We start from the raw sequence: 26,722 nt of genomic DNA, 5'->3' as shown, positions 1-26,722 counted from the left end.
TCTGGTTATGTGATGTGTGGTTGGGTATTGTCGTGGAGAGGAAGTGGGCCCTTTCTGTTGACTGATGCAGCATTACAGTTTTTGGTGTATCTCATTGATTTACTGTGCATCTTCTCAGATATAATGGTTTCATCAGGATTCAGAAAGCTATAGTGGATCAGACCTGCAGACCAGCAGTGACCACCACATTTTTTGGTGCAAGTTTGGCTTTGGAAAGTGCTTTGGAGCTTCTTTTAGTTCCAGTCACTGAGCTAATAGTCACTAGTTGTCATATAAAATCCACTTTTCATGGCAAGTCACAATCTGATAGAGAAATTGTTCATTATTGTTGCATAGAATAAGAGAAGATGAAACTTCAAAGTGATTTTGTTTTGTTTCAGTCAGCTCATGAGGCACCCACTTATAGTTTTTTCACCTTTCCAGTTTGCTTGAAATGCCGAATGACCATCGAATGTTTGACATTGAGTTCTTCAGCAACCTCTTGTGTAGTTGTTAAGAGGATCAGTTTCTATGATTGATTTCAATTAGTTGTTATTAACTTATGATATCCTGCCACTATACTCCTCTTCCTCAAGGCTTGCCTCTCCTTTGCAAAACTTCTTGAACCACCACTGCACTGTACATTTATTAGCAGTTCCTGAGACAAATGCATTGTTGATGTTGTGAATTGTCTCTGCTGCATTATGACCAATTCTGAACTCGAATTAAAAAATCACTCAAATTTGTTTTTTGTCTAACATTATTTCCATAGCCTATAATAAATGTAAAATAAACAGCAAGCAAAAAGTCATTAGCAAAAATAAACATAAAGCTAGAAATGAGCATTAAAATGATGTATAACATAACCACATTTATTTAAGAATGCAGTCCAAAGTCAATTGGCAAAGTTCAACAATGCAAAACTGCAATTACTTTTGCACCAACCTAATATGTAAACACAATTTGGCTAAAATACTTAAGTTTCTAGTAGAGTGATATTAAGGCTATACTGTATTGTAACGGAAAAAAATCTGGACTTCTAGGTTAGCTTTGCTTGTTTTCATGAACACACCCACTACCCCTTTTCCTAATCATGAATCTTCTAATTACACACACCACTCACTATCTCATTAGTCCTAAAATGAGGGTCCGACTTGTGGAGTGCCAAAATGCACATATGACTGAATGTGCAGTTTTTTTCATACCTGGTCACATCATTAACTCAAAGTTATTTATTTGGGAGGTTGAAGAATCCAACAATCAGAAACTGACTGCCACATGATTAAAGTATCCCCATCAACAGAGATTTCACCTGTGAAGAGACTTCTTAAATGAACAGTGGGAGAAAGTTTCAGCTTAGCCAGTTTATCAAGCTGCTGACTCTCTAGAATCTCTCTCTGTCTTTACTACATCCTGTCAGTAAATCATTTCATTCTATACACAAAATATCTTCTCACTGAATGTAAACATCCCAGTTTAAATTATCATCATCTCTGACATATGGACTAATCTACATTCTACATCAGTCTTCATGGAACACCCACAGTATATGTAGCAAAACAGAGTAAATATACAATATATAATGTAAATATACTAGTTTCTATAGGAGTAGGTACAGCCATAAGGCTTCCACAAGATCACCAGATGAAATAGAATTTGCTATTTGTTATTACAAATAGTTTTGTTATTGCATTATCACTTTGTCACCTAAAGTCTGTTCAGTTACAGAAACCAGAGATCATATGTCCAGAGGTATAATTACTTACTTATATAATGCTTCTTATTCTTATGTTATCCTGTGTTTAATAAAACAAAGTTTTTACATTTAAAACTGTCTTACTTAAGGCTAGGAGGTCTGTGTTTGCCTTTTCTACACAGTCTCTGAGATGAGTGTGCTCTATAAGCCTATGGCCTGTACAACTACAAAAGATTAATTTTTCTATTTTCAAGATTGATAATAGTTTCCAAAAAAATGTTAACTGTACAACAATGAGAAGAATGATGATGTTATCATGCTTAATAACTACAACTTCTAGACCATGAGAAACAGAGACTAAGCTGCCTGATTTATACAGTTGGGAAAAAATTTTTATTATTATTTGCAATCATGCTTTTATGGACACTATATATAAGGCCACCCTGATGATGGAGGTAACTTTGTAATTCATGTAATAGAATAGTTGATTTATATTTATTTAAAACTTGATAAACTGACTATATTTTATTTATTTTGCTCTTTATTTTATTTTATTTATTTATTTACTTTACAATACTGTAAAGTATTGTATGGTTTTGCCATACATTGATGTCAATCTGCCACAGGTGTACATGAGTTCCTAATCCTGAACCCTCCTCCTACCACCCTCCCCATATCATCTCTCTGGTTCATCCCAGTGCACCAGCCCAAAGCATCTTGCATCCTGTATCCTGTATCAAACATAGACTGGCGATTCTTTTCTTACATGATAGTATACATGTTTCAATGCCATTCTCCAAAATCATCCCACCCTCTCCCTCTCCCACAGAATCCAGAAGTCTGTTCTATACATTTGTGTCTCATTTGCTGTCTCGCATACAGGGTTATCATTACCACCTTTCTAAATTCCATATATATGTGTTAGTATACTGTACTGGTATTCCCCCTCCCACCCCCGGCTTACTTCACTCTGTATAATCGGCTCCAGTTTCATCCACCTCATTAGAACTGATTCAAATGTATTCTTTTTAAAGGCTGAGTAATACTCCATTGTGTATACGTACCAGAGCTTTCTTATCCACTTGTCTGCTGATGGACATCTAGGTTGCTTCCATGTCCTGTTTATCATAAACAGTGTTGTGATGAACATTGGTGTACACGTGTCTCTTTCAATTCTGGTTTCCTTGGTGTGTATGCCCAGCAGTGGGATTGCTGGGTCATAAGGCAGTTCTATTTCCAGTATTTTTAAGGAATCTCCACACTGTTCCCCATAGCGGCTGTACTAGTTTGCATTCCCACCAACAGTGGAAAAGGGTTTCCTTTTCTCCACACCCTCTCCAGCATTTATTGCTTGTAGACTTTTGGATCACAGCCATTCTGACTAGTGTGAAATGGTACCTCATTGTGGTCTTGATTTGCATTTCTCTGATAATGAGTGATGTTGAGCATCTGTTCATGTGTTTGTTAGCTATCTGTATATCTTGTTTGGAGAAATGTCTGTTTAGTTCTTTGGCCCACTTTTGATTGGGTCATTTATTTTTCTGCAATTGAGCTGCATAAATTGCTTGTATATTTTTGAGATTAGTTGTTTGTCAGTTGCTTCATTTGCTTTATATGTTGTCTACAACAGACCCACCTCAAAACAAGGGACACATACAGACTGAAAGTGAAGGGCTGGAAAAAGATTTTCCATGCAAATAGAGACCAAAAGAAAGCAGGAGTAGCAATACTCATATCAAATAAAATAGACTTTAAAACAAAAGCTGTGAAAGGAGACAAAGAAGGCCACTACATAATGATCAAAGAATCAATCCAAGAAGAAGATATAACAATTATAAATATATATGCACCCAACTTAGGAGCACCGCAATATGTAAGACAAATGCTAACAAGTATGAAAGGGGAAATTAACAATAACACAATAATAGTGGGAGACTTCAATATCCCACTCACAGCAATGGACAGATCAACTAAACAGAAAATTAGCAAAGAAACACAAATCTTAAATGATACAATAGACCAGTTAGACCTAATTGATATCTATAGGACATTTCACCCCAAAACAATGAATTTCATCTTTTTCTCAAAGGCTCATGAAACCTTCTCCAGGATAGATCATATCCTGGGCCATAAATCTAGCCTTGATAAATTAAAAAAAAAGAAAGAAAGAAAGAAAGAAATCATTCCAAATATCTTTTCTGACCATAATGCATTAAGATTAGATCTCAATTACAGGAGAAAAGCTGTTAAAAATTCCAACATATGGAGGCTGAATAACACGTTTCTGAATAACCAACAAATCACAGAAGAAATCAAAAAAGAAATCAAACTATACATAGAAACAAATGAAAATAAAAACACAACAACCTCAAACCTGTGGGACACTATAAAATGCAGTGCCAAGGGGAAAGTTCATAGCATTACAGGCATACTTCAAGAAACAAGAAAAAAGTCAAATAAATTACCTAAGTCTACACCTAAAGCAACTAGAAAAGGAAGAAATGGAGAACCCCAGGATTAGTAGAAGGAAATAAATCTTAAAAATTAGGGCAGAAATAAATGCAGAAGAAACAAAAGAGACCATAATAAAAATCAACAAAGCCAAAAGCTGGTTCTTTGAAAGAATAAAAAAAAAATTGACAAACCATTAGCCAGACTCATCAAGAAACAAAGGGAGAAATATCAAATCAATAAAATTAGAAATGAAAATGGAGAGAGATCACTATATTTGATTTTTATCATGTGTTTAGGAAACATGTTTTACATGATCAAAGATGGAAACACTACGTCTTACATAAAACAGGGAAAATTAATTATATTTCATATTCTGTCTCTCCAGTATTAAAAAAAAAAATCCAGCCTCTCTTTTCTTACTCTTTCTCTCTCCCTCTCTCTCAACCATGTATAAAATAATGTTTGAAATATTTTTGCAACATTATATCTATATATCTATCATGAGAGTAAAATAACATGTGTGGTGTAATCTTATTTCTGACACACAGAAACAATGGAAATGGTGCATGGATAATAAAATAAAATTGTAATCATTTTGGAGATTGACCTTAAAAGTATTAAAATAATTTTTGGTTTCTCAATACCCATTGGGAGGAAGTGGGCTCTTTGAGAGCAGACTCCTTGTCATTTAGTTCACAGCTTTCTGGGTTGAGTAGGTATACAATCCTTCAAATCATTCAAATATCTCAGGCTTTGAGATTGATACCATAAATGAAAGGAAATTTTCACTGCTTTCATGAGGACCTGGTATTATATTTTGAAAACATACAACATGAGTAAAGGATAGGGGAACAAATATTTGATCAGATGGTAAATATTAGTGTTATTTATTAAGATTTTTTCTTGTTCTCACACACAAATATGGTAAAATGAAACTTTCATACCTTTTTTGAAATAATGTATTCTGTTCTGTGAAATGAGAGTGAAAGATGTATATTTATTTCCTGAGGGAAGCTTTAGGAACCTAGTCTAATTTCACACAATTTCTGCCCCCTAACGTCTACCTTGGAAACAAGCAGTGTTCCATGTGATGTTTGCTACATCAATGAAGAGCCTAGATTGGGAAAAATGCAGGGTAGTTCCTTCAGTTAGCCTGTGATATACATGTAATGCATGTGAAAACAGCGTATATGCTTTAAAACTGCAGCACAATCTAGAATATTCTGAAAGGTGTATTCCAATAAACTTGAATCTTTTTAATAAAACCAGAGATATTATGGGAACACTTCACTCAAAAATGGGTACAATAAAGGTCAGAAACAGTAAGGACCTAAGAGACGAAGAAGAGATTAGGAAGAGGTGGCAAAAATACACAGACGAATGATACAAAAAAGGCCTTAATCACTTGGATAACCACGACAGTGTTGTTACTCACCGAAAGCCAAGCATCCTACAGTGTGAAGCCAAGCTGTCCTTCGGAAAATTTACCATGAGCAAAGCTAGTGAAACTGATGGAATTAGAGCTGAACTATTTCAAGTCCTAAAAGATGACACTGTTAAAGTGCTGCACTCAATATGTTAGCAAACTAAGAAACAGTGGCCAAAGGACTGGAAAAGGTCAGTTACCATTTAAATTCCAAAGAAAGGCAATGCCAAATAACATTCAACTTACTGTACAATGGCTTTTATTTCATATGCTAGTAAAGTTCTGCTCAAAATCCTTCAAAATAGGCTTCAGCAGTATGTGAACTGAGAACTTCCAGAGATACACAAAATGGGTTTTAAAAAGACAGAGGAATTAGAGATCAAGTTGCCAACATTTGTTGGATCATAGAGAAAAAAGGGAATTATAGAAAAATATCTGCTTCACTGAGTACATGAAAGCATTTGACTGTGCAGATATCAACAAACTGTGTAAAATTTTTTAAGAGATGGGAATACCAGACCATCTTACCTGTCCCTGATAAACCTGTATGTGAGTCAAGAAGCAGCAGTTAGACCAGACATGGAACAATGGACTGTTTCAGAAATGGGAAAGAAGTATGACAAGGCTGTATAATGTCACTGTGCTTGTTTAATTTATATGCAGAATACATCATGTGAAATGTTGGGCTGGATGGACCACAAACTGCAGTCAAGGTTGCTGGGAGAAATATCAACAACCTCAGATATGCAGATAATACCACTCTGATGGCAGAAAGTGAAGAGAAACTAAATAGCCTCTTGAGGTGAAGGAGAAGAGGAAAAAGCTGGCTTTAAAATCAACATTATAAAAACTAAGATCATGGCATCCAATCCTATCACTTCACGGCAAATTGAAGGCAAACAAGTGGAAGAAGTGACATATTTTCTTGTCTTGGGCTGCAAAAATCACTGCCAATGGTGACTGCAGCCAAGAAATTTAAAAAGACGCTTGCTTCTTGGAAGGAAAGCTATGACAAACCTAGACAGCATATTAAAAGGCAAAGGCATCACTTTACTGACAAAGTTCTATATAGTCAAAACTATGATTTTTCCAGTAGTCATGTACAGATTTGAGAGTTGGATTAGAAAGAAGGATGAGTGCTGAAGAATTAATGCTTTTGAATTTTGGTGCTGGAGAAGATTCTTGAAAGACCCTTGGACCAAAAGGCAATCAAACCAGTCAATCCTAAAGAAAATCAACCCTAAATATTCATTGGCAGGACTGATGTTCAAGCTGAAACTCTAATACTTTGGGCACCTGATGTGAAGAGCTGGCTCATTGAAAAATACTTTGACACGGGGAAAGACAGAAGGCAAAAGGAGAAGGGGGCCAGCAGCATCAGCAACTTAATGTACATGAATCTTAGCAAACCTCCAGGAGATTGTGAAGTACAGTGGTGCCTGGTGTGTTGCAGTTCATGGGATTGCAAAGGGTGTGACACAACTTAATGACTGAACAACAAATGTGTAATGTTTCCTCTTCTATTTAAAACAGTAAGATTGCAGTAAGACAGGACTACATTAAACTAAAGCTTGCTGCATAGTAAAATAAACCATCAGAAAAAGATAAGACAACCTGTAAGATGGGAGAAAATTTTGCAAACTACATAGGCAATAGGGAACAATATCCAAAATGTATAAGAAACTCATGTACCTCAATAGCAAAAGAATAAATAACCCAACTTTAAAATAAATGAGACTTAAATAAACTTTTTTTTTCCAAAGCCATTCAGATGGCCAACAGGTACATGAAATGATTCTTGAAATCACTAGCAATCAGGTAAACGAAAATCAAAACCACAATGAGACATTTTCTCATACCTGTTATAGCATCCATCATCAAAAAGACAAGACAAAAAAAAAAAAAAGACAAGACATAACATGTTGGCCAAGATGGCAATAAAGAAGAACCCTTGTGAATTATTTGTTGGTAATGTAAATTGACACAGACACTATGGATAACAGTATGGATACTTCTCAAGAACTTTAAAATAGAACTACTATATAATCCAAAATCAAACTTTTCGGTATATAGCCAAAGGAAGTGAAATCATTCTCTCAGAGATATCTGTACTCCCGTTATTTACAAAAGCTGGAATATGGAAATAACTGGTGTCTATCTACAGATGAATGGATAAATATACATATATATACACATATATATGCATTATATATATATTAAAAGAAATATTATTCAGCCTTTAAAAAGAAAGATTTTGTGCCATTTGTAACAACATGGATATAACTAAAGACCATAATGCTAAGTCAGATAAATCAGACAAGCAAGGTAAATATTGCATAGTATCACTTATATGTTAAAAAAAATAAATTTAAGTTGAACTCAGAAACAGAGAATAGAAAAGTGAATGTTGGTGGCTGGGAGTTGGGAGAAATAAAGAGAGATTGTTAACAGAGTATGAACTTTCAGTTATAAGTGGAATAAGGCCAGAGGATCTATTGTAAAGCATGACGACTATAGCTGATATTATTATATGGTATATGGACCTAACAGAAACAGAAGATATTAAGAAGAGATGGCAAGAATACACAGAAGAACTGCACACAAAAAAGATCTTTATGACCAAGATAATCACGATGGTATGATCACTCACCTAGAGCCAAACATCCTGGAACGTGAAGTCAAGTGGACCTTAGAAAGCATCACTACGAACAAAGCTAGTGGAGGTGATGGAATTCCAGTTGAGCTATTTCAAATCCTGAAAGATGATGCTGTGAAAGTGCTGCACTCAATATGCCAGCAAATTTGGAAAACTCAGCAGTGGCCACAGGACTGGAAAAGGTCAGTTTTCATTCCAATCCCAAAGAAAGAAAATGCCAAAGAATGCTCAAACTATCACACAATTGCACTCATCTCACACACCAGTGAAGCAATGCTCAAAATTCTCCAAGCCAGACTTCAGCAATACGTGAACCATGAAATTCCAGAAGTTCAAGCTAGTTTTAGAAAATGCAGAGGAACCAGAGATCAAATTGCCAACATCTGCTGGATCATGGAAAAAGCAAGAGAGTTCCAGAAAAACATCCATTTCTGCTTTATCGACTATGCCAAAGCCTTTGACTGTGTGGATCACAATAAACTGTGGAAAATTCTGAAAGAGATGGGATACCAGACCATGTGACCTGCCTGTTGAGAAACCTGTATTCAGGTCACGAAGTAACAGTTAGAAGTGGACATGGAACAACAGACTGGTTCCCAATAGGAACAGGAGTACATCAAGGTTGTATATTGTCACCCTGCTTATTTAACTTTTATGCAGAGTACATCATGAGAAATGCTGGGCTGGAAGAAGCACAAGCTGGCATCAAGATTGCTGGGAGAAATATCAATAACCTCAGACATGCAGATGACACCACCCTTATGGCAGAAAGTGAAGAGGAACTAAAAAGCCTCTTGATGAAAGTGAAAGAGGAGAGTGAAAAGTTGGGTTAAAGCTCAACATTCAGAAAACGAAGATCATGGCATCTGATCCCACCATTTCATGGGAAATAAATGGGGAAACACTGTAATATTTTATCTTTATGGGCTCCAAAATCACTGCAGATGGTGACTGCAGCCATGAAATTAAAAGACGCTTACTCCTTGGAAGAAAAGTTATGACCAACCTAGATAGCGTATCGAAAAGCAGAGACATTACTTTGCTAACAAATGCCCATTTATTCAAGGCTATGGTTTTTCCTGTGGTCATGTATGGATGTGAGAGTTGGACTGTGAAGAAAGCTGAACACCAAAGAATTGATGCTTTTGAACTGTGGTGTTGGAGAAGACTCTTGAGAGTCCCTTGGACTGCAGGGAGATCCAACCAATCCATTCTGAAGGTGATCAGCCCTGGGATTTCTTTGGAAGGAATGATGCTAAATTGAAACTCCAATACTTTGGCCACCTCATGTGAAGAGTTGACTCATTGGAAAAGACTCTGATGCTGGGAGGAATTGGGGACAGGAGGAAAAGGGGATGACAGAGGATGAGATGACTGGATGGCATCACCGACTCAATGGACATGAGTTTGAGAGAACTCCGGAAGATGGTAATGGACAGGGAAGCCTGCTGTGCTGCGATTTATGGGTCACAAAGAGTCAGATATGACTGAGCAACTGAACTGAAGTGAACTGAGAACTGAAATTTGCTGACAGTAGAATTTAAATGTTCTCACCGAAAACAAAACAAAATGGTAAATATATAAGAAAATGGATGTGTTAGTTAATTCACGGGTGAAATCTTTTAATAACATATATGTATATCAAATCATGTTATACATTTTAAATATCTTATTTAACTTGCCATTATATGTCAATAAACCCAAAACAAATTTTAAATAAAATATTTTCATAAACATGCATAAACTGTAAATTTTTAAATATTTTATTTTATTATACATATAATTGGAGAAGGAAATGGCAACCCACTCCAGTACTCTTGCCTGGAGAATCCCACAGACGGAAGAGCCTTGTAGGCTACAGTCCATGGGGTCGCAAAAAGTCAGATATGACTGAGCGACTTCACTTCACTTCACTTCAATAAATTGACTGATATTCAATCTCTCCATGTGACATTAATTTCTTTAGTGATTATAGTAGATGAAAATAACTGTAATGGTCAGCAGAAAGGGATGATTCTAAACAATCAATAGAATAGGTTGGACCAATAGAACTGTGTGATTTTTCAGCTAATGAAGTTGAAAATTTATGGTTAATAAAATGATTTTGGTTTGAAAAAACATTTGAATATTTGTGTCATTAGATTAGAAATAGTGTTTGGCTTAATCCATATAGCATTCAGTACTGGATGTTTAAAGTTACGATTACTGTCAGACACCCATGTAGATGTGTTAAATATTCAGTTGTATATGTAAGTTTGCAGCTATGAACCAGGATGGTATGGGAGATATACACCTGAGGATTATGAAAATATATGGCATTAGAAGCTATGAGAATATATTAGACCAGCTTTCTTAATAAAAACATGTCTTATCTTTATCCAGGATGTAATATAATGTGATGTAATGAAGATGTTTAAGCTTCATGATTCTTTTTAATCATCAAACATTTTTCAGATTTTAAGGCACATTAAATAATTAATTTTTCATTGTTCTAAGATGAGATAAACTATTAATTTGTTTAATTGTTGAAGATAAATTGGTCCACGAACATGCAATACACACAGTGAAATTTGAAAAGTAATGTGATTACTTTCAGTGGCCAGCACTCTACAGTAGCATTATGAGTAGCATTTATAGTGAGCCAATGATGCAGAAAAAAATTTAGCACCTATCTCTGTGGTTTGATGTCAAACAATTAATTACAAATATGAACTTTCTATATTTCCTCCCTAATTATTTTTGCTTGAAACTCATTTCACATTCTTTATATTTTTTAAAATGTAGTATAAATCTTGTGTAGTTATTAAGATATTTATGAGAATCACTGCAAAATATGAAGTAACCTTTGATGTTTTGGAAACATCTATCTATCTATCGATCAAGGTTATAAGACATGAAGTCCTTCCACACCAATATGTTTAATCTAGTTATCTAAAAGACAGTCCCATCAGTTTCTGAATGTATATAGAGCAATTTTCAGTCCAGACTACAGACTAACCAATGACTCCAAATAACCAATGATGGACAGTAACAAAGATTTCATTCTCACTCATAGCATGCCAACGTGGATGAGCTATGACTGTGCTCTTAGCTTTCTGTTCCACAAAACCAGGTTGATGAAGCAAACCTGTTACCATTATTTCCAAGTAGAGTGAACAGAGATGGGGTGTCTTAGTTTTAATTGCAGTAAAGATGACATAGATGGGGTGATTTCTAACGTTTGAAATTGACACCGTCCAGTTCTTCCACAGTCCATTGTCCAAAGCAAGTCAAAGAGCCAAGTCCAACACAACAACCATCACTTTCTAAAGAAGTGGAAATGAAAAATACAACAAATATTTGCTAAACATTACTAATTTGCCAAAGATTTTCATTTCCCAATAATCATTTAAATTATTCCTTTCTTGAAATGACAATAAATATAATATATTTTAGGAATAAAAGTATTCAAGTTGGATAGATTTACATATCTGATGCTTAAAGAGGTAGATGAACTCCTATGTTTTCAGAAATTAGGTTACCTGTAACGACTCATTTTCCAAGAGATACTATTAATCTTAAAATGAGGATTTCCTTGAATCTCAAGGGAATAAATCTCACATTTTAAGACTTTATGCATTATACATTTTTGGTTTTGTTTTTGTTATTGCTTTTGATATTGTGTTGCTTTAGCTTTTGCTGAAATTCAGTTTTATTGTCTTGTGCAGCTTTCAAAAGCAAATACTAAGTATCTTAAATATAGAGGTTACATATTTATGTGAGTCAAGAATATTTTCAGATTTATTATAAAAAAACAGATAGCATAGTTCACAGTGGTATCATATTACATAAATTTTTTTGTATATAGAATTTGACAGCTGAGTGTATTTTCTTTAATTTAATCTACATGTCTCTTTAACATCATCAGTAGAGAAAAAGCAATATATATATATATATATATATATATATATATATATACATACACACACACACACAACAGAGTTAATATCTCAGTTGATTTACAAACCTGATATAAACATTAAAAGTAAACATCACTCTTCTGAATGTTTGTAGCCTATACAGTGAAATAAATGAGCTATGTATTTCTTTTTCTTGTCCTCCTTACATGATTAATGTTTTTAATAGCTCTTTTACACTTGAGAGCAAATACTCAAAAACTTAGCAACGCAAAAGCCATTTATTTACCTCATTATTCTGTTTGGGAACTTAGCATACAGTTGTTCAACAGTTCTGATGATGTCTGCTGGGTTGGCAAAGACTTCCAGCTTGCTGCCAAGTAGCTAGGTGACTGATCTGAGAGTGAGCTCTAGGAAAAGGTGCAACAGGGCCATGTGTCTGTCATCACTGGGGAAGTTAACTTAGGTTCTGTTACAAGGTGCTGATCAGGGTGTTCGCAAAAAGAATGGAAAATACATGGCCTCTTGAATCTTAGCTTCATGACTAGCAGTCTCACTTTCAAAACATACTTTTAGTTAAAGCAAATAGCAAGGCTAGCTTAAATTTAACATTGAGGGCAATAATTCTACTTCTTGATGGGAGGACTTGCAAAATATTGTGACTGTTTTTATCACAGCACAATAGTAGAGAATAATGAGTACTTTTATTACCAATAAATAGCATATATTGTCACCCTGCTTATTTAACTTATATGCAGAGTACATCATGAGAAACACTGGCCTGGAAGAAGCACAAGCTGGAATCAAGATGGCCAGGAGGAATATCAGTAACCTCAAATATACAGAAGACACCACCCTTATGGCAGAAACTGAAGGAGAACTAAAGAGCCTTTGGTTGAAAGTGGAAGAGGAGAGTAAAAATGTCGGCTTAAAGCTCAACATTTAGAAAACTAAGATCATGGCATCCAATCCCATCAGTTCATGGGAAATAGATGGGGAAACAGTGGAAACAGTGACTGACTTTATATTTTGGGGCTCCAAAATCACTGCAGGTGGCGATTGCAGCCATGAAATTAAAAGACACTTACTCCTTGGAAGGATAATTATGATCAACCTGTATAGCATATTCAGGAGCAGAGACATTACTTTGCAAACAAAGATCTGTCTAGTCAAGGCTATGGTTTTTCCAGTGGTCATGTATGGATGTGAGAGTGGAAGAAAGATGAACGTTGCGAAGAAAGATGAGCATTGAAGAATTGTTGCTTTTGAACTGTGGTGTTGGAGAAGACTCTTGAGAGTCCCTTGGACTGCAAGGAGATCCAACCAGTCCATCCTAAAGGAGATCAGTCCTGTGTCTTCATTGGAAGGACTGATGCTGAAGCTGAAACTCCAATATTTTGTCCACCTTATGCAAAGAGTTGACTCATTGGAAAAGTCTCTGATGCTGGGAGGGATTGGGGGCAGGAAGAGAAGGGAAAGACAGAGGATAAGATGGCTGGATGGCATCACTAACTCAATGGACATGAGTTTGGGTAAACTCTGGGAGTTGGCGATAGACAGGGAGACCTGGCCTGCTGAGATTCATGGAGTTGCACAGAGTCAGACACGACTGAGTGACTGAACTGAACTGATACATACAAACAATGCAGATTGATAGATACTTCTAATGCTGAACTCATTATTGCTTATCACTTCCATTGGTATTTTCACTATATTTCAGCCTTTATTCAACATATATTTCATGGCAATACTTATTGAAGTATTCATAAACATCATCTTTTCCTTTTACATCTAAAGGCTAAGCAGCTTTGGTAAATGTCTTTGTCATTGTCACTGCAAATCAACAACTGACAACCAATTATATTTTAATGAACATTTTTTCAATAGACTACAAATCCTTGTCCTTTCCTGCTGGCTCAGAGGATAAAGAATCTGCCTGAAATGTGGAATAGCTGGGTTCGATCCCTTGGTTGGCAAGTTCCCATGGAAGAGAGCATGGCAACCCACTCCAATATTCTTGCCTGGAGAATCCTCATGGACAGAGGAGCCGGGCAGGAGCCAGTTCATGGGGTCGCAAAGAGTCAGACAAGACTGAGTAACTAAGCACATAAATCCTTACTTTTTCCAAGACTTTTATTCTGATAATTATTAGGCAATTATATCACTTAAATGTGGCCCTGAAACATTTCAGATTGTAATAAAGACAACTCAAACTAGATTTAAAATATACCATATGGGCATTTTATTTCCCCTTTAATTTTATCTGAATTTACATTTTGATGAACTGTAGTTCATTTCAGTTCATTTTAGTTGCTTGTTTGTGTCCGACATTTTGTGGCCCCATGAAACGCAGCATGCCAGGCCTCCCTGTCCATCATCAACTCTTGGAGTTTACCCAAACCCATGTCCATTGAGTCAGTGACGCCATCCAACCATCTCATCCTCTGTCATCCCCTTCTCCTCCTGCCTTCAACCTTTCCCAGCATCAGGATCTTTTATATTTTTTTAGTTTTTTTTTAAATTTTTTTTAAATTTTACTTTAGTTTACTTTACAATACTGTGTTGGTTTTTCCATACATCAACATGAATCTGCCACGGATGTACATGAGTTCCCAATCCTGAACCCCCCTCCCACCTCCCTCACCATACCATCTCTCACCAATGCAGGGTCTTTTTAAATGAGTCAGCTCTTTGCACCAGGGGGCCAAAGTATTGGAGTTTCAGCTTCAACATCAGTCCTTCCAATGAACACCCAGGACTGATCTCACTTAGGATGGACTGGTTGGACCTCCTTGCTGTCCAAGGGATTCTCAAGAGTTTTCTTCAACCTGACAGTTCAAAAACATTAATTCTTCTGCGTATTGGTGTAGAATTTTTGTATTTATGAAACAATAATCTTTGTCAAAGAAATAAATATAAATTAATTTGGATAATGCATATTTTTTATATATATATATATAGTTTCTTCCCAATGATTATGAGGCTGAATAATTAATCAATAAGTAAAAGAATATCAATCATTTGCTAAAGGTTTTCTTCATATAATTAATTTTCATTAATGATATGTGTTGATTATTTGGAAAGGAATAAAATTGTCATTCGATCACAAGCTTTTATAAGATTTTTTAAATGATTACTTATTTTTCTCATAGGTGATACTATTTTATTTGAAAGAGTCCTCCAATATGTATGGAGAAGCCACTTTATTTAAAAATGATTTGGGCTTCCTTATTTCAGTAATACAGTGATAAGTGCAAACTTCCCTGAGTTCAAGGATTATTTTGACTTCACAAACTTGCAATAGGAAAGCATAATCAATGTCATCAAAGAAATAATCATAAACATTAATTTCACAAATATGCTTATAATTCTTTGGTCTTTATGGTCTCCTTTAGTGCTAAATATTCTCATTTAGGTAATAAAACATATATTCTAAAAAATATTCCAGAAAGGTTATTCACCGTGGAAAACATTGTGGTCTTAAAATCCAGCACATTATTTTCTACTTTAATAAAAAGAAACACTTCTTTTTATTTATTTATTTTGTATTTTTAGTTCAGTTCAGTTCAGTTCAGTCACTCAGTTGTGTCCAACTCTTTACAACCCAATGAAACGCGCAGCATGCCAGGCCTCCCTGTCCATCACCAACTCCCAGAGTCCACCCAAACCCATGCCCATCGAGTCTATGATGCCATCCAATCATCTCATCCTCTGTCTTCCCCTTCTCCTCTTGCCCTCAGTCTTTCCCAGCATCAGGATCTTTTCAAATGAGTCTTTGCAGCAAGTGGCTAAAGTTCTGGGGTTTCAGCTTCAACATCAGTCCTTCCAATGAACACCCAGGACTGATCTCCTTTAGGATGGACTGGTTGGATGTCCTTTCAGTCCAAGGGACTCTCAAGTCCAAGGAGTCTTCTCCAACACCACATGTCAAAAGCATCAATTATTCGGCAGTCAATTTTCTTTATAGTCCAACTCTCACATCCATACATGACCACTGGAAAAACCATAGCCTTGACTAGATGGACCTTTGCTGGCAAACTAATGTCTCTGCTTTTCAATATGCTGTCTAGGTTGGTCATAACTTTCCTTCCAAGGAGTAAATGTTTTTAATTTCATGGCTGCAATCATTACCTGTAGTGATTTTGGAGCCCCCAATATAAAGTCAGCCACAGTTTTCACTGTTTCCCCATCTATTTGCCATGAAGTGATGAGATTGTATGCCATGATCTTAGTTTTCTGAATGTTGAGCTTTAAGCCAATTTTTTCAGTCTCCCCTTTCACTTTCATCAAGAGGCTCCTTAGTTCTTCTTCACTTTCTGCCATAAGTGTGTCATCATCTGTATATTTGAGGTTATTGATATTTCTCCTGGCAATCGTGATTCCAGTTTGTGCTTCTTCCAGGCCAGCGTTTCTCATGATGTACTCTGCATATAAGTTCACTAAGCAGGGTGACAATATACAGCCTTGATGTACTCCTTTTCCTGTTTGGAACCAGGCTGTTGTTCCATGTCCAGTTCTAACTGTTGCTTCCTGACCTGCATACATCTTCTCAAGAGGCAGGTCAGGTGGTCTGTATTCCCATCTCTTTCAGAATTTTCCACAGTTTATTGTGATCCACACAGTCAAAGGCTTTGGCATAGCCAATAAAGTAGAAATAGATGTTTTTTTCTGGAACTCTCTTGCTTTTCCAATGATCCAGCCCATGTTGGTATATTGATCTCTGGTTCCTCTGCCTTTTCTAGAACCAGCATGAACATCTGGAATTTTACAGTTCACATATTGCTGAAGCCTGGCTTGGAGAATTTTGAACATTGCTTTACTAGCGTGTGAGATGTGTGAAATTGTGCAGTAGTTTGAGCTTTCTTTGGGGTTGCTTTTCTTTCGGATTGGAATTAACACTGACCTTTTCCAATCCTGTGGCCACTGCTGAGTTGGGCATCAAACTCTATCTGCAATTTTACATATTGTTTCATATTTTCCATATGTTAGAAATATCTAGCTATAAGGCAAAAAATAATGTAAAGAAATAGCCACTTGTTCAGTACATAATGTATAAAGACTATTATTTTCATATTAAATGAAATGAAATGGCTTGATAATAGACAGTATAAATGGATATTTTAGTCACTAAAGTGTATTTAATTATATTGAAGGATTACAAAAATTAAATGTTAGTTTTGGAGTGGTTATTGACACTCTATTTATGTCTACAATGCTATAATCATATAATAGTTATATAGAATAAAATCAGATACTCAGTCATATTTTCAACCATACTTTTCTTTCTTCTCTTATATTTACAATACTTATATATATACATGTAATGAGAAAATAAATAACATTTAAGCTATAATTCTAGGTAAAATGTATATTTACACATAATTTACTGGTTCAGTTCAGTTCAGTTCAGTTGCTCAGTAATGTCCGACTATTTGCAACCCCATGAATTGCAGCACGCCAGGCCTCGCTGTCCATCACCAACTCCTGGAGTTCACGCAAACTCATGTCCATCGAGTCAGTGATGCCATCCAGCCATCTCATCCTCTGTCATCCCCTTCTCCTCCTGCCCCCAATCCCTCCCAGCATCAGAGATTTTTCCAATGAGTCAACTCTTCGCATGAGGTGGCCAAAGTACTGGAGTTTCAGCTTTAGCATCATTACTCCCAAAGAAATCCCAGGGCTAATCTCATTCAGAATGGACTGGTTGGATCTCCTTGCAGTCCAAGGGACTCTCAAGAGTCTTCTCTAACACCACGGTTCAAAAGCATCAATTCTTCAGCGCTTAACCTTCTTCACAGTTCAACTCTCGCATCCATACATGACCACAGGAAAAACCATAGCCTTGACTAGAAGGACCTTAGTTGGCAAACTAATATCTCTGCTTTTGAATATGCTATCTAGGTTGGTCATAATTTTTCTTTCAAGGAATAAGTGTCTTTTAATTTCATGGCTGCAGTCACCATCTGCAGTGATTTTGGAGCCCCAAAATATAAAGTCTGACACTGTTTCCACTGTTTTCCCATCTATTTCCCATGAAGTGATGGGACCAGATGCCATGATCTTCGTTTTCTGAATATTGAGCTGTAAGCCAACTTTTTCACTCTCCTCTTTCACTTTCATCAGGAAGCGTTTTAGTTCTTCTTCACTTTTGCCCTAAGGGTAGGGCCATCTGCATATCTGAGTTTATTGATATTTCTCCCGGCAATCTTGATTCCAGCTTGTGTTTCTTCCAATCCAGCGTTTCTCATGATATACTCTGCATATAAGTTAACTAAGCAGCATGACAATATACAGCCTTGATGCACTCCTTTTCCTATTTGGAACCAGTCTATTGGTCCATGTCCAGTTTCTTCTGTTGCTTCCTGACTTGCATTCAGATTTCTCAAGAGGCAGGTCAGGTGGTCTGGTATTCCCATCTCTTTCAGAATTTTCCAGGTTATTGTGTTCCACACAGTCAAATGCTTTGGCATAGTAGCCAAATATTTATTTAAAAGAAAATTATTCAGAAGGATATATTTTTGAAACTTTCCATGGTGAAAATTTTAATAATTTATATATTTATGCTTATTTTTATTTTTAATAAATAATTGACCAAATGTGCTATTGTAACATATAAAGAGCCATTTGCTATGATAATAAGATCTGAAATACATGGAAGGTATAAATTTTTTTTTTTACTGTGCAAAACCTTTTTTAAAATAACACACTGTAGTATATAAAGAGCTTTCCTGGTGGCTCAGATGGTAAAAGAATTGCCACTTTCAAATTTCAAAAGGTAGTAATAGTGAAAAAAATACTTATTTTGTGAAATACTGCAGTATCTTCATAAGGAGGGTATTCAAGCAAACCCTAAATTGTACTTTAATGTGAAAATATTTTTCTAAGTTCATCAACCTAAATGTTGAAAACATAATGATGACACAAAACTCAATTATGATTAGTTGAAATTTAAGGATAAATTTTTGGTTCAACTAATAAACATCAATTACCTTGTGTACCTAATATTTTAAGATTAAGTCACTCTGATTATAAAGAAAGATTAATGAGAATTTTAGGATTTCAGATGACAGAATATTTTTTCTCCCAACAGCACAATTGTGATTTACCAAAATGAATGAATTATTACAGATAGCTGGTCCCTGTTGTTTAAACTGGCTAAAAGTAGAAATTATTATGAAAAAATTTCTTAATGAATCTACAGAGACATTTATTTAGTAATAAGAAAGTCTTATATGCTCTATTAATGATCATATTTTCCTCTTTTTGTGCTGAGTGTGACTAAAGTACTGAAAGAGTTGACCAAGCACAAGCTTGTGGCTAATTGAGCAACACTTACTGTCTGAATCATTTCATGGTTAATCATATATTTTTCTGCTGTATTTGACTAAAATTATTCTAGAAAAGGGCAGTTCTCAAAGATTTATTCAAAGTCAGCAGCTTTTTTTTTAACAAGTGAAATTTAAATGTAATTTAATAAAAATATTAAATTGAAAACTTTTAGAAAAGCTTATAATAATAACCCAGTTTCCACAAGTAGATTTTTTTCACGGTAGCATACTTTTAGTCTTGGAAGTCTATAAATTCAGGGGGGGGGAAATGTGTATATGCCAAGTTAGAAGATCGAGATTTACTGTATGCTGGTTTGAAAAACAAAACATACAGCTTTTCCACAGTAATCTACTTGTGAAAGATTTTTCATATCAAATCAAGGGGCTTCTGTTTCCATGCAAATTTCTGCTAATAGCTTTATTTTTCACTTCAACAAAAGTAACCTAACACTTTATTATATGCTATATGGTATGCTACACATTGAAACACAAACTACAATACACTAGATAATTGTTTTCAAGAATTTCATAGACTGTTAGAACCACTGGCATGTATACACAAGATTCAGTTCAGTTCATTTCAGTAGTTCACTCATATCTGATTCTTTGCGATTCCATGGACTGCAGTGCATCAGGCTTCTCTGTCCATCACCAACACCTGGAACTTACTCAAACTCATGTCCATTGAGTCAGTGATGCCAACCAACTATCTCATCCTCTCTCATCCTCTTCTTGTCCTGTCTTCAATCTTTCCCAGAATCAGGGTATTTTCTAATCAGTCAGTTCTTCACATCAAGTGGCCAAAATATTGGAGTTTCAGCTTCAGTATCAATCATTCCAATGAATATTCAGGACTGATTTTCTTTAGTATGTACTGGTTGGATCTCTTTACAGTCCAAGTGACTCTCAATAATCTTCTCCAACACCACACTTCAAAAGCACCAAATTCTTCGGTGCCCAGCTTTCTTTGTAGTCTAACTCTCACATCCATATGTGAATATTGGAAACAAACATAGCCTTGGCTGGACAGACCTTTTTTGGCAAAGTAATGTCTCTGCTTTTTGCTATGCTGTCTAGGTTGGTCATAATTTTTCTTCCAAGGAGTATGCGTCATTTAATTTCACGGCTGCAGTCACCATCTATAGTGATTTTGGAGCCCCCCAAAATAAAACCTGTCACTGTTTCCATTGTTTCTCCATCTATTTGCCATGAAGTGATGGGACTGGATGCCATGATCTTAATTTTCTGAATATTGAGTTTTAAGCCAGCTTTTTCACTCTCCTCTTTCATTTTCATCAAGAGGCTCTCTAGTGTTTTTTTTTTTTTCCCCCTCCGTTTTCTACCATAAATTTGGTGTCATCTACAAATCTGAGGTTATTGATATTTCTCCTGGCAAACTTGATTCCAGCTTGTTCTTCATCTAGTCCAGCATTTCTCATATGTACTCTGCATATAAGTTCAATAAGAAGGGTGACAATATATAGCCTTGATGTACTCCTTTTCCTATTTGAAACCAGTCTGTTGTTCCATGTGCAATTCTAACTGTTGCTTCTTGACCTGTATACAAATTTCTCAGGAGGCAAGTGGTCTAGTATTCTCATCTCTTTCAGAATTTTCCACATTTTTGGGGGATCCACACAGTCAAGATTATGTGCCCTCAAATAGCGGGAGTTGAGCCCACAGTGAACCCTAACTGAGGAGTTGTTAATCATGAAAATTATCACTATATTATATATTATTATGTTTTTAAATATATGGCTCTTGAAAAGACTGAAGAACGGATATCTGTTACTCTAGAGAATAGTACGTTAATCTTTGGCATCTTTGTCAGAGGCCACACCATATAATGGTGAATTAAAAGATGTTTACTCCTTGGAAGAAAAGTTATGACCAATCTAGATAGCATATTGAAAAGCAGAGACATTACTTTGCCAACAAAGGTCCATCTAGTCAAGGCTATGGTTTTTCCAGTGGTCGTGTATGGATGTAAGAGTTGACTGTGAAGAAAGCTGAGTGCCGAATAATTGATGCTTTTGAAGAAGACTCTTGAAGAGTCCCTTGGACTGCAAGGGATGCTTTTGAAGAAGACTTTTGAAGACTCTTGAAGAGTCCCAAGGACTGCAAGGGATGCTTTTATTTATTTATTTATTTATTTTTTAATGTCTCAAGAAACCTTTACCATGTACACAAACCTTTTTTACACTTGCCACAAACCTTTCTTACACTTTCCGTATTCGTCACTTTATTGTGCAGGAATATTCTTGTACTTGTACAGGAATATTAACCGCAGCTTTTTCATAATAACACAAACTGGAAACAACCCCACTGTCTATTGACAGAATAATGGACAAAGAAATTGTGATATATTCATACAGTTGTATCCTACAGCTATATAAAGGAAGGGACAATTGATATACATAACAGCATACACTGTATGATTCCATTTATAGGAAGTTCAAGAACAGACAAAAGCATGTTAAGAAATCAGAATAGTGGTTGTGTTGCGCCATGGCAGGGAGTCAGGGGAGGGAGGGTTCAAGGCATAGAAAAACATGGAATTTTCCAAGGTGAAGGACTACAGACTGATGGAAAATTGCACAATATAAGAGTTGTGAGCTAAGTTTCATTTAGGGTCTTATTGAAGACTATAACCCGAGTAAGAGCTTTTCAGTAGCTCTGAGAAACTGCTCTGAAGAGATAGCTGGGGAAACTAATTTATATATGATTTTTGGCTGAGGAATACATGCAGTCAAGTATATTATATTTCTTGGTAACAGATTACTGTTAGTCATCAAGAATGAATGTATTGAGCTAATGATTTTGGTGCTTTTCAATGCACAGAAAGTTGTAAAAAACTTCATTCACTAAAATTCTTCCTGAGACACATCTAACCACGTGAGGCCCTGCTTGTCCAAACCATAGAGCATCCTGCTATCATTTTAATTTCTTCTGTCTGAAGCACAGAGTGCTTCATCCTGTTATCATCTTAATTTCCAAGAGTCCCTTGGACTGCAAGACTCTTGAAGAGTTCCTTGGACTGCAAGGAACCAGTCCATTCTGAAGGAGATCAGCCCTGGGTGTTCTTTGGAAGGAATGATGCTAAAGCTGAAACTCCAGTACTTTGGCCACCTCATGTGAAGAGTTGACTCATTGCAAAAGACTGTGATGCTGGGAGGGATTGAGGGCAGGAGGAGAAGGGGACGACAGAGGATGAGACGGCTGGATGGCCTCACTGACTCGATGGATGTGAGTCTGAGTGAACTCCAGGAGTTGGTGATGGACAATGAGACCTGGCATGCTGCAATTCATGGGGTCGCAAAGAGTTGGAGACGACTAAGTGACTGAACTGAACTGAACCGACTGATAATTATTAAATAACAATGAAATAATGAAGTGACTATTACTAAAACAAACCATCACCTTTAAAAAATATAATTCAAGTGTCAAAGTTTAATAATCAAAATCAAAATATGTTATGTTTAAGCATTCAAATACGTATTATCTTCTCTAAAATTTTCAAATATTTTCCTACATTTAGAAAAGACAATGATACACTAACAGAATCATTTAGGTTTCTTTTGTAATTTAAAGCATAACACAAATGGAAAAAATATCAGCCTTCAGTCCTTGGAACTTTCTGGTTTAGTAGACTATAAACATAGAAGAAATAAGAAATAATTCTGAATGTTTTGTCACACTTGGTTGCAGGAGGGAATGAAATATAGTAAAATAATGTACTCTTTGTTATGCTTTTGATATATAACACAATATTAAGTATAATAATTTCAATAACAACTGCCTAGAATATTAATATTATTATGTACCATCCTTTTGGACACTTTGTTTTTTTAATTTTATCCTCCCAAAATAGCCATAAGAAGATTTTAATGTAGCAAAAACTAAAACCATGTACACAATATTCTATATTTGTTTAGAGAAAGGAAATATATTTGACTTGCATGAATATGAAAATATCTTTGACATAGTCCTTGAAGGATTGTTGGGTTTTTCACAAGCCAATGAGAAATCAGAAGCAGAGGGGAATTTAAGTTTGCAAGCTGGCTAGGGACTGAATCAGAAAGTCAGAAAGTACTGTAATGGTTTAGGGTGTTTTGATAAAACTCTTATCCTAATGAATTTTCCTATTTAGATGAAGAAACATTTTCCCTTATTCTCTTTTCTAGCATTTTTGTTGTTATTGTTTAGTTGCTAGGTCATGTCCAACTCTTTGTGAGTGCAGCACACCAGACTTCCCTGTCCTTCACTATCTGAGTTTGCTAAAGTTCTAGTCCATTGAGTTGGCAAGGCTAACTAATTATTTTATCTTCTGACACACTTTTCTCCTTTTCTGCTGTTGCCATTTTCTACTCCAAAGGTTCTTCCTGACCCAGGGATAGAGCCTGTGTCTCTTGCATCTCCTGCATTGGCAGGTGGATTCTTTATCACTGTACCACCTAACACTGGAAAGATTTAATTTCTGTAGATTAGGACCAAGTAATAATACTATACTTAAAGAATGGATATATATATATATCCATTATATATATATATCCATTATATATATATCTCCATTATATATATATATCTCCATTATATATATATATCTCCATTATATATATATATATCTCCATTATATATATATATCTCCATTATATATATATATATCCATTATACACACACACACATATATATATATATATATATATGTATATATCTAACAGATTTCTGTTGGTCCTATGGCATCTTTGGGTGAAAATTTTAAAAACATAACTATGAAGATTTGAATATTTTTATTTTTTACATGATATTCTGAAGTAAATATTTCCCTCTTTTGTTTGTGCAAATAAATTTTATATTCCTGGATCCCTCTGATAACTCTTTTACTTTATTTCTTTTGAATTCATTCATAATTTGAATTGATAGTCCCATCAATTTGGAAATCAGAAACTGAATATCACAGGCAGAGAAAATTAGTAAAAATAAATTTTGAAATAAGAATTTGGATGACCTCATAGTTACATTATTGCTGTAATATATAAATACAAAACTTTTGCAAAAGCCTTAAAGAGGCAATGTTTCAAAATCATCAGAGAGTGACTAGAGAGCTAAACCAAAAATCTAGACATTTTGTACTTATTGTATATTTTAAACATATTAAACAAATGTTTTCTTATTAAAGGAATATGAAGCAAACAAATGAATACTTTTTCTTAATCATTCTCTCCATTTTTCAGGTGACACAAAAATCTACCATTCATGATGTCAAGCAGAAATTTCACAAAGCATGTAAGTTTTATATACAATTTTGAATTTATATTACAGTGTTTTTCTCAAATTGGTTCAGATTTACTATAAGAATAAGTTCAATATTATGATGGAAAGATTACATGGAAATCATATTTTTACATGGAACTCAGAAATAATACTGTGCTAAATACCCCTTCATAGTGAACATTTTCATATCTACCTCTTTAATTCACACTTTAATTTTCAAAACTCAGTTTTATTTGAACTTTTCCATTCTAACAGGAAACATCCTATATGTGAAAGTCATTAATCAATATAAGGTATTTCTTTATATTTAAGCAAATATAGAGCATTTTTTAAATTTCATGTATTTATACTGATTAAATATCTATCACATAGGAATACTTAAAACTGCCTTTGTTATTTAATTTTATTAATAGCTAGATTTTCCTCATTAATAGATATCCTATTATTTATAGAGAAATATATATATAATATGAAATTTGTTTAATTTTTATTTTTCAACTTTTTGAATAGTTTACCTATAATTGTTAACATAGTGATGTTGCCTATAATTACCAGTTAACAATTTTTAATAAACTTCATTTTTAGGGCATTTTTAGATTCACAATAAATTGTTCAGAAAATACACAGAGTTCCAGTATAACCCTATCCCACACATGGACAACATGCACCCTCAGTCCCAGTCATGTCTGACTTTTGGGGATCCCATGGGCTCCTCTCTTCGTGGGATTTTTCCTGGCAAGAATACTGGAATGGATTGTCATTCCTCCTCCAGGGGATCATCCTGACTCAGCGATCAAACCCTCGTTTGTGCTGAGCAAACACAGAAGACCATGGGCAGCATTCTCCACCATAGCATTCAAAAGAGTATATTTGTTATACTCCCTGAGCCTACAATGACACATCATTATTGCCCTAAGTGTGTAGTTACAATCTTTACATTAGAATTCATTTTCGGTGTTGCACATTCTATAGATTTTGAAGAGGAGCATTTTCAATACTTCTAGATTTATTTCAGCAATGCTTCTTTTCAGAAAATACTTAAAGCTCATAATTTAATATATCAATTAAAAAAATACTTGAGCAAACTAGGAAAATTATTTCATTATTTTCTTTCAGAAAAGATGCAGAATATTTGCTAAATACTTTTTGTGTATATGACATTATGATAAGCATAATGAATAAATGAAAACAAAATTTCTCATTAGCCCTCAAAAATTTTCTCATGAAGAAGATTCCATATATAATAAATATATATATAAATATATATCACATATTATATTATATTAATAGTATTACATTATATTTTATTTTATATAAATATATGCACTATAATATATATACTATATGTATATTATATATATAAAGATATATCTTGTTGATATTTCTCCTAGCAATCTTGATTCCAGCTTGTGATTCATTCACCCTGGCATTTGCATGATGTACTCTGCACATATGTTAAACAAACAGGGTGACAGTATACTTGTCACCTTTACATACTCCTTTCCCAGTTTGGAACTCCATTATTCCATGTTCAGTTTTAACTGTTGCTTCTTGACAGGCATACAGGTTTCTCAGAAAACAGGTAAGGTGGTCTGGTATTCCCATCTCTTTAAGAACTTTCCACAGTTTATTGCTATCCACATAGTCAAAGGCTTTAGTGTAGTCAGTGAATTAAGTATTTTCCTGGAATCATTACAAAATTTCTCTATGATCCAACAAATGTTGGCAATTTGATCTCAGGTTCCTCTGCTTTTTCTAAATATGGATTATATATCTTGAAGCTCTCTGTTCATGTACTATTGAAACCTCACATACAGGATTTTGAGCATAACCTCAGTAGCATGTGAAATAAACACAACTGTACTGTAGTTTGAACATTCTTTGACACTATGCTTCTTTGGGATTGGAATGAAAACTGACATTTACAGTCCGTGACCACTGCTGAGTTTTCTAAATTTGCTGACATATTGAGTGCAACACTTTAACAAGAACTCTTCTTTTAGTATTTTAAAT

At 35.0% G+C, this 26,722-nt stretch overlaps 1 protein-coding gene across 6 annotated transcripts in view; it reads left to right on the top strand.

Moving 5' to 3' along the window:
- Window positions 1-26,722, top strand: part of TECRL (trans-2,3-enoyl-CoA reductase like) — a 189,705-nt gene that overhangs the window by 18,470 nt on the left and 144,513 nt on the right. For all 6 annotated transcript variants that reach the window (XM_060417643.1, XM_060417642.1, XM_060417641.1 and 3 more), the window contains exon 2: window positions 24,670-24,721. In XM_060417643.1, coding sequence (XP_060273626.1) covers window positions 24,670-24,721 — 52 coding nt within the window. The remainder of the gene's footprint in view (window positions 1-24,669; window positions 24,722-26,722) is intronic.

The sequence above is a fragment of the Ovis aries genome, chromosome 6 (genome assembly GCF_016772045.2).
Source record: "Ovis aries strain OAR_USU_Benz2616 breed Rambouillet chromosome 6, ARS-UI_Ramb_v3.0, whole genome shotgun sequence".
In the NCBI taxonomy this organism is placed as follows: domain Eukaryota; kingdom Metazoa; phylum Chordata; class Mammalia; order Artiodactyla; family Bovidae; genus Ovis; species Ovis aries.
The sequence above is the reverse complement of the archived record's forward strand: the minus strand, read 5'-3'. Positions and strand labels throughout refer to the sequence as shown.